Source organism: Condylura cristata, unplaced genomic scaffold (assembly GCF_000260355.1).
Source record: "Condylura cristata isolate star-nosed mole 26May11 unplaced genomic scaffold, ConCri1.0 scaffold00013, whole genome shotgun sequence".
NCBI lineage: Eukaryota > Metazoa > Chordata > Mammalia > Eulipotyphla > Talpidae > Condylura > Condylura cristata.
Window position 1 is genome coordinate 6,694,940 of NW_004567114.1, and position 9,286 is coordinate 6,704,225.

A 9,286-nucleotide genomic window follows, 5' to 3' on the forward strand; every position below is an offset into this window, starting at 1 on the left:
GGGATCGAACTCATGCGGAAGTGGCTTTAGCTTCTTAGTGCTGTGCTTTAACCTGCTGCGCCACCAGAGAGGGCCCAATAAATAAATCTTAAAAAAAAAAAAAACAGATAGACATGAACATTGTGTGAAGATAAGGGGAGGTCAATCCATTGAGAAGCTGTAAGGAGAAGATAGAGCCGCCCAATGAAGAACACCAAAATATATAAGGCAGATATTAAACATGCCTAATGGGAGACACTGACAGTAGTTGTAGGGAACTTTTTTCCCCCCAAGGTTCATTTAATTATACATACAGAGTTGGGGTACAGGCCAGAGGGGTAGGGGCGGTGAGAGGATTCACCAGAGACAGAGTGAGAAGCAGAAAAGGCAGATTAACAAAGTACACTGCTGAGGGGAGCAGCGGGCGGGTCAGGAGAGGTCTGCCGCGCCATGTGGTCTCCTCCAGGGCGGGGATCGAACTCACGCTGAAATGACTGCAGCCAGCTTGCAGTGCTGATCCTAACCTTTTGCACCACCAGGGAGGGCCGTGGGGAACTCTAATAGTATACTTGCATCAATGCCTGGGTCATCCAGACAGAAGCCAACAAAGAAACAACAGCCTTAAATGTCAGATCAGATGGGTTAAATAGATTCACGCAGAACATTCCGCCCCACACAACAGAACACACATTCTTCTCAGTTGTACATGAAGCATTCTTAAGGAGAGACCATATGTCGGCACACAAAAAAAAGTCTCAATAAACTCATGAATATGGAAATCAAGCATCTTCTCCCATCAGAATGGCATGAAACTAGAAATCAACCAGAAGAAAAAAGGAGGGGTGAGGGGATATAAAAGAAGGAACATTTACTAATATGAGGAGACTAAACACATGCTACTGATCAACTCTTGGGTCAACAAGGAAATCAAAAGAGAAACTACCTAGAGACAAATAAAAACAAAAACAAGAAGGCCAAGAGATGCAGCAAAGGAGCTACTAAGAGGGACATTTACAAAAATACAGTCTTGCCTCAAGGGACAAGAAGGATCACAAATGAATAATGTAATCTTACCCTTCAAGGAACTAGAAATCGACGGAAAAAAGGCAAAATACCAATGAAGCCAAGAACTGGCTCTTTGAAAAGACGAGCACAATAGGCAAATCTCTAGGTGGCTTCACATAGAAAATGAGAAAGAAAACTCGAATAACATCAGAAACAACAGAGAAATTATACTCCACAGTATAGACTTTTATAGACTTTTATAGACAGAAGGAATAAGGAAGTCACACTAGGCTAAAAAATGGAAGTTGGTTATTGCAAGATCACTTTTCTTTAGGGGACAGTTTTTCTTTTTGTTTTTGTTTTTAATTTAGTTATTGATGCATACAGAACTGGAGTACAGGCCAGAGATGCGGGGGTGGTGAGAAGCTTCAGAGTGGGGAGCAGAACATGCAGATCTACGAAGTATACTGCTGAGGGGAGCAGCAGGCGGGTCAGGAGAGGTCTGAGGCACCATGTGGTCACCTCCAGGGCGGGCGGTGATCGAACTCATGCGGAAGTGGCTTTAGCTTCTTAGTGATGTGCTTTAACCGCTGCACCACCAGGGAGGGTCGGGGACAAGTTTTATCAGGCAGATTCTCTAACTAGTGCTGACCAGGAAATTCCTGACTGCCTGACTTAAGATTCCTTTTCTGGGAGAGCCAACACTTGAATTAAGTTAAATATCAGACTGGTAACCTTGGTTTGGTATAGGTGACTCCTTTTTGACCTGTAGCCTCGTTTTCAACATGCGCAATCAGTGTTTTTTAAACATTCCATTGTTTCTAACAAAACCTCCCCCTTACACATTATTAAGTCTTATTACAATGAATGAAATCAATTTATACAATAGTGCATTTTAGTGTTTCATTAACAATGTTTGTTTACAACTTTTTTTTATAAATAGAATGTTTTCAATTTTATTATCTCAAGATTAAATCTCTTACTGGAGCTCACCATTAAACCAGAATCATGACCTGATCTGTCCCACAATGGCACAATTTATTGCACAAATTAAATGTTCAAATTAAACATATTATTAAAATAAGGCATTTCTTGGTTTTATTTATTTTATTTTCCGTTATATAAATATAAGCATTGCTAGGTTTTGCAACCTCAGGACGTTTTTCCAGGGATAGTACTGCCCCCTAGAGGACATTTTGAAAACTTACTGCCTGCTTTCGGCTCACGGGTGAAGGGACCTTACTAGCTGTGAAGCCTGCGAAACTGATGTCCGAGAGAAGCAGGGCAGTCTCACATAGCTAACAGTTATATTTACAAATTCCAAAGGGCCCTTCATATCAGCCCAAAACTCAGGATTTTCTGAGCCTAGAATTTCACCACTGTTTCATGCATTTTTGTCTTATTTTAATAGATACTGAATTCCTCTTAATTGTATTTATTTGACAATCAGGGAGCGATGGCTCGTTGAGTTGTGCTGGACTTTACCAAGAGTTACTTACCATTAGGATACTAGGGTTTGTAGTAAATATATACTTGGGTCTTCATTCAATGCTCCTGGCTCATGGGCCCCTAAACCCCTGGACTTTACTAAGCTGTAAGAGCAACGGGAGCCCCATTTATTACATTTGATCTCCTCTGCTCCATTCCTGAAGTTGCTTCGGACCACTGTGGTGGCTCCATGCATCCCTGTCGGGTAAGTGAATTGATCAGGCTTTTTGCGCCACGAGCCCCACAGCTTCCACCTGCGGCCTTGATCCTGTTGTAGAGGAGTTTGGGGGTGCGGTCTCAGGACAAGTGTGGCTGTGTGTGGACATCTGGTGTGTGGGAGTGGGCACTCGTAAGTGTGCATGCCCGAGCCTAGAGGCCAGGGGTGGACGGGCCCCTCACCCAGACACTGCCTATGGGGGACAGCAGTGTGGCTCCAGAAGAGGGGAGACCATGAGAGAGCCCAGAGAAAGAGTGAAGATTCGTGGGGGGCTGGGAGGCTTGGTTGCCACTGCCTTGCAGTGCCCCACACCCTCCCTCCTCCCCGACCTGTGCCTGCCCCTCACCTGCCAGCCTCCCCAGCTGGTGTGCCTGGACACCTGGTTCCCTGAGCAACTAAAGCCTGAAAAATCCCCCCAGGTCCCTGGGGCTCCCCTTTACCCATCTGTCTGAACCCATGGTGAACCTGCTTCAGGCTTGCTTGCACAATAACCCACAATAGAAATTAAGCGAATGTCATGCCTTCAGAAATGCCCACAGATGGAAGAGGCGGAGACCATTGTACCCAACCATGGTAGAGGGTGGGAACTTTGAGGTGGGTCCCTGGTTTCTTGAGTAAGAACAGGGCTCCCAGGGTGAGTCATTCACCAGAGTTAAGGAAATTATCAATCATTCCTATTCAATGGAGCCTCCTAAAATCCCAAAAAGGAAGTTCGGAGGGCTTTAGGGTGGTGAGCCAAATGCTTCCATGTGCCACCTTCTGAGCCCCAAACTCCAAGAGAGAGAAGCGCCTCTGTTTGGAAGCTCACCTCTGTGGCCTCCACCCCTTCAGCTGGGGCGATCAGTATCCTTTATTACCCTTGGTCGTAAACTGGTCATCTGGAGTTAATTGCATCTCCTGAGCTACTCCAGCAAGTCAACTGGCCCAGGAGGGTCTCTGGGAGACTTAACTTACAGCCAGTGCCAGAGGCCCAGGGAGAAAATGGCCCTGGGGCTGGCAGGAAACAGAGGGGGCAGGCTGAGCCCTGAGTGGGGGGGGGATCTCCTGCTGCCCCAGGGCAGGTGGTCAGGAGGCAACTGAGCTACAGGCCATCCAAGGTGACTCACAACTGCTCAGGTGGGTGGGGAGAAACCCTACACATTGTAGTTAGTACCAGAATTTGCCACGTCACGAAATCACGCCCCCAGTAGCAAGTCACTCGGATGCTCAGTCAGCGTCTGGGACTCAGTCATTAGAGACACACCTGGGTCTCTACAAGCATCTGCTCCAGAAGGACCAGAGGTGAGACAGTGTTTGCAATTCTCAATGAATATTGGCTTAAAGCAGAACAGGTAAACACAGAGTTTTCTGGTGTAATCTGAGATAACACTCTGGAGTGCATCCTTAGCAAACTACACACTATTCCAGGCTTTCATAGTTGCGTTCTCCTCTATTCATTCTGCAGTTGGACAGTATCTTGAGTTTATCGGCAGCGACTCTGCCAGTTCACTCTGGGAGAGCAGAGGTGCCTGCCTCGTGTTTCAGTTCACAGACAGCATGAGGCCTGGGTGGGCTCTGCTGATGCCCAGAGTGACCTGCAGGGTTAGGGTACAGACTACTTCCTTCCTTGTCTCAGAGGGCCCATGGGTGATGACATCCCAGTAACAACAAGCACCTCGATCTAGCAGATGTTGCTATCTAACCCCACACTGACACGCAAGGACCCAGGGCTAGTCCGTCCTGGGACTAGAACAAGGAATATGCAAGATGCACAGGGAGCAGCAAGATGCACAGGGAGCAGCTCCTGGTGCCAGAAAGGAGTGTTAAACGCACATTCAAACTCACACGGTGTGCAAGACATGGAAGGCTCAAACAGACTTTCCCTACCTGGCTTGTGGGCAAACGGCCAGCGTGGGGCAGTGAGATTCACCGTGGGATGGGGCAGTGATGACTCAGGCCTGGGCTTCCTTAGCCTGTGCCAGGCCCCTGAGGAAGCTCACTGGGTGCTGGGCTGGGGTTGGTGTGGGGCCAGGTAAGAGAGCACCTGTGTCCTTGAGGCAAGTGGTGCCTACATCCCCAGTCAGGCCTGACCAGGTTCGAAGCCCACCCCACCCAGGCTGGGTCCTTGACTAAACGCAGGCCCAGAAGGAGGCGATCTGCTGGGTCACCTAGAGTCAGGAGCTCAAAGGGCAGCTTCCTGCCTGTCCACTGGGCGCCAGCCAGGCATGGCGTGCAGTTGGTAAAGTCAAGTCAGCTGAACCAACTGTGAGCGAGAACACAAAGCTCCAGGAGGGGAGCAGGAACCATTGTTATTGCAGGTCTTCATGGAGGCAGAGAGGGCACATGAAGAGAGGATGGGGCCTGCTCTGTAGGCTGGGGACCTAGCTGTGTGAGCTGGGGGTGGAGGGCCTTCCTGTGTGGGTTGGGGGGCCTTCCTGTGGTCTGCCTCTAGGAGCCCAGTGACGGGAAGGAGGCCTGTACACCTGCAGGGTCTGCCCAGCCCCACTGCATGGTGGCGGTCTGACTCTGGGCCAGTGAGGGCAGAGTCCCTGGGGAGATGCAGCCCACTGCCGGCGTGGAGAAGGCCAGCGGCCAGCGCACGCAGGGCCCCATCGGCGCCCCACCCACGGGGCTGTGACTGCTAGGTGGTGACTCAGCAGGACCTGAGTCCTGGGCGGGTCGGGGAAGGGTCTGTCCCTGGCGCAGCAGCCCACGCTCCATCCTGTGAGTCCCTGCCCAGCACCGCACGAGAGGCCCCACCCGGCCGCCGGACACAGCACAGACACTCGCGGGCGGCAGCTTCTGGTCTTTATTTCTCATGCTTCTCGGAGCAACTCTGGCTGTGTAAGACAGCTGTGGTGAGACGCCAGGAAGCCAGGGTGGTGCACGTGGGCTCCACAGCCTGGAGGAAGTGGTCAATCATCAGAACCGAACAGCCAGCCCCCCACAACTGAGCCAGCAGTGCCCAGCAAGGCATTGGATGAGGCCGAGATCCCCGCAGCGCCTGGGGAGAGGAGAGCCTGTGAGTACAAGGAACAGGAGACCCCACGCTGCTCTCTTGGAGTGGAGTGAAGATACCTGCCCTGCGGGAAGGCGAGAACCCAGGAACCCCCCACCTGACTGCCTTTGCTGCCCCTGCACCCCAGGATCTGCTGAGGGGACAGGTGCTGCAGGAGCTGGCCAGAGAGCGCCCTGCCCTCGGTGGGGTAACTCCAGGACAGGCGCGCCTCTGGGAGATGGCAGGTGCCTCACCGTCCAGGACGGGCAGAGACAGGGCGGACAGGGCCTGCCCAGAAGGCCTGGGTGGTATGGGGAAGGCGCCCTCCTGCTGTACCCAGGTCCAAACACCCACAACTGCCAACTGGGGGGTGGGGGTGCGGTGGAGAGAGGGGGTGGCAGGAAGGGAGGAGAGACCACAGGCACACTCTGGAGACCAGGCTGGGAGGGACAGGGGCTCCCCCTCCACTCCTGCCAGGACACTGACCTGCGGACTGCAGAGTGGCCACCAGGCTGCCGGCCGCCACTCCGCCCCCGTTGGCGATAGCCGCGACTGACATCATCTTGGCTGCCACGGAGGACGCGGCGATTCCTGCCCCGGTGAAGCCCACGGCGCTCAGCACCACGGGTGCAGCCGCCACGGCCACAACTGTGGAGAGGAACTTTGGGTTGACCCTGCGGAACAGCCTGCCCCAGAGCCCAAAGCTGTGGGCTGGGTGGGTCCTGCCAGGCTGGGTGAGGACAGAGCCCCGCACAGGAGGGCTGTGACCTGGCAACCTCCAGCGGTGGGCTCCACGAGAAGCTGGGCCCAAGCCCCTTCCCTGCCTCTACATCCCTGCGACACTGAGGTCTCCCCTCTCCTCCCTGGGCCTCAGGCCCCTGTGAGAAACACAGCCTGTTGCAGAAGCAGAGATCCACCAGCCCTCAGCAGCAGAAGTGCCCTGCCCTAACCCCAGGGAGGCACAGAGAACACCAGAGCCCTCCCTGCGCAGGGGCCGGGTGGGGCCACCCTTGACCCGCGGGGCCCTGCTGCAGCAGGTGGGTCCCCAGGGTGCCCTCTACCTCCTGAGCAGGGCAGCCCTGCCCCCTGTCACCTGGAAGGCCCCACCCTGCACGGTCAGTGTGGACGCCCAGTGGGCTGTGAGCACTTGCCGGGACCAGGTGACAGCAGGGCTTCTTTTCTGTCATCCTGGGCGCTGAACTGGGGGCCCCAGTCTACACCCCAGCCGGGAGCCCTGTGCTGGGCAGATGAGTTTCCAGGTTTGCAAAGCAGTTCTGAGACCCTGACTGAGCATTGCCCCCACCAGGGGCGGAGAAGGTGCAAGGTTCGCCTGGCCCCGGCTCCCCCAGCGTCCCATGCCCCTGTCTCAGGGAGATCCTGGCCTCCCTCCCGGGGGAGGACCCTGGCCTGGGCCAGATCAACGACTCTTCCAGGCTTTGCACTGGGACCTTGCTCAAGCCTGTGCCCTGGCCCCTGTGTGCCAAGGCTTGTCTTCTGGAATCTTCCACCTCTGTCCCACTCTACCGAGAACCCTGAATATCTGGGGCTGGAGGCCTTTGGTCAAGTTTGTTGACACAGAGGCCCAGAGCCTAGACAGATGGGGCTTGAGCTCCTTCCCAAAGAGACTCACCTCCTCCAATCACATATCCAAAGAGTTCTGTGTGAAAAAGAAAAACCGTGAGCATCCCATATCACTCGCTCTGGGTCCCGATCCTGTCCACCACAGGAGTGTTCTCTGAATGGAATCAGAAGGGAGAATCTCCCTTCCTGACCTCATCCTGCTTCTCCAGAGATGCCTGATACATACAGAAGACTGAGTGAATGCAGAATAGTCTAAGGTTGTGATTTTCCACAGAATCTAAATGCAATAATAGCGTTAGCATTCTTTCAAATTTTATCTTCATTGCAAGGAAACCATGTTTCTATTTCTGATGAAATATCTGTCTCTATCCCAGAACACAGGCTGAAGAGAAAGTCCTGAGGTGCCAGGCTCGCCTACACATCGCCTTTGCCAAGAGGCATTCCCAGCTGCCCCCCATTAGTGTCCTGCCTGCGGCCAGAGCTCTGGCAACAGCAGGCAGAGACACCTGGACCATGGAGAACTGCTCAGGCCGAGGCTCTGGGTGAAGCCGGTTGAGTCTTCCCAGGAGGCCACCTCATGACCCCCCACACTCGTGCCAGGTCCCCCACCACCCTCACCATCAGCTTCTATACCCACTGCCTCCCCGCTCCTCCATCTTCTCTGGTCTCCAGCTCTTCACAGCCCCACTTTTCAAGAGCACCCACACTTCACACATTTCCTCTCTGTTTCAGCCCTTCTCCCACTAGTGTCCTCGCTCTTATTACTCTAAGAAAATGAAGGCAACCTGGGGAGGCCGTCTGGGGGAGCCCACGGCCAGGCTTCTCCTGGCTCGGTCTCGCCTTCATGGTCCTGCCCTCCAGCTCCTGCATTGAAAGGGGCCTGCTCTGCCCATGGGGTGGGCCCAGCTCTCTTTGGTCACACCCTGGGCTCCTGCCTGCTCCCCAGGCTGCTGTTCATCATGTCCCCCTGTCCTCGGAGAACACTCTGCAGCCAGCAGCCCAGCACCCCTCCTGCAACGTGAGGGTGCCCCAACACAGGCCCTTCCTCCGCTGGCCTCCGCCCGGGGCTCTCTGCTCCTCATGGCCAAGCTCCAGCACTAGCTCAGGGAGGGGCGAGCCAGGGTGACTGGGCGCCCGGGCCCCAGAGCTGCGGGACCCTCACCCTGCCGGCCCTGGGCCCCCTCAATGTGCAAGGCGACGACATTGTCCACCTCACAGGTGTGGAGACTTGTGGGGAGAACAGGCGGACAGGAGCATACGCCCACCACCGCCTCTTCTCCCCACAGGCCACGACTGCTCCTCCCTGGCCTTGTCTGCATGGCAGGGGCTCACCAGCCCCGCTGACCCTGCGCAGCCCACTCAGCACCCCGCTCAGTCTTCCCGTTACTTGCCCTCACTTGACTTGACCTGACCCCTCTTCCTCAGGGCTTCAAGGTTGTGGGTTACGTTGTGTCTCTGAAAGACATGCTCAGCCCTGAGCCTGGTTCAAGGAGTGTGGCCTCACTGGCTACTACTGTCTCTCCAGACGCAGTTAGCAGGTAAGTCGGGATGACATCTGCTTACATGGGGGCACCTCATCCCCACCCCCACCCCCGATAGGACTGCTGTGCTCACCCCAGGGGTGGGGGCTGGAGGCCCAGAGACACACAGGAGATAGACAGACAAAGTGGTGTGATGGCCACCCCCAGCCAGGGAGCAGCCAAGATACTGGCAGCCCCCAGAAGGGTGACAGGGCTCAGCATGGGGGCTCCCCTGGAGCCCACAGTGGAGCAGCCCCCTCCATGCCTAAGCCCAAAGCCCAAACTCTTTAACAAAGGGCCAGTGGTCTGGCTTGTGAGTGGTTCCCTAAACTCCCTACTGTGTGTACCCTGGGGACTGACCAGAAGCCACTTCCTGTCCCCTGATGCTGACCATTGACCAGCCAGTGAAAACCAACCAGGGAACCACAGTGACCAGAGCAGGAAGCCCTGGGGAGGGCTCTCAGGCAGCCCCCGCCACCCCTGCAGCACTCACCTTCCCTGCAGGCCCAGCAGGGGGGC

At 54.8% G+C, this 9,286-nt stretch overlaps 1 protein-coding gene across 3 annotated transcripts in view; it reads right to left on the reverse strand.

The window, feature by feature from the left end:
- Window positions 1–5,459: 5,459 nt before the first annotated feature.
- IFI27L1 (interferon, alpha-inducible protein 27-like 1) overlaps window positions 5,460–9,286 on the reverse strand; it is a 22,128-nt gene continuing 18,301 nt past the window's right edge. For 2 of the 3 annotated variants that reach the window (XM_012724558.1, XM_012724557.1), the window contains 3 exons: window positions 7,297–7,323; window positions 6,153–6,314; window positions 5,460–5,672 (listed from right to left, as the gene is read on the reverse strand). In XM_012724558.1, the coding sequence (XP_012580012.1) occupies window positions 5,584–5,672; window positions 6,153–6,314; window positions 7,297–7,323 (278 nt within the window). In that variant the 3' untranslated portion in view covers window positions 5,460–5,583. The remainder of the gene's footprint in view (window positions 5,673–6,152; window positions 6,315–7,296; window positions 7,324–9,286) is intronic. The other variant, XM_012724559.1, reaches the window with a different exon arrangement.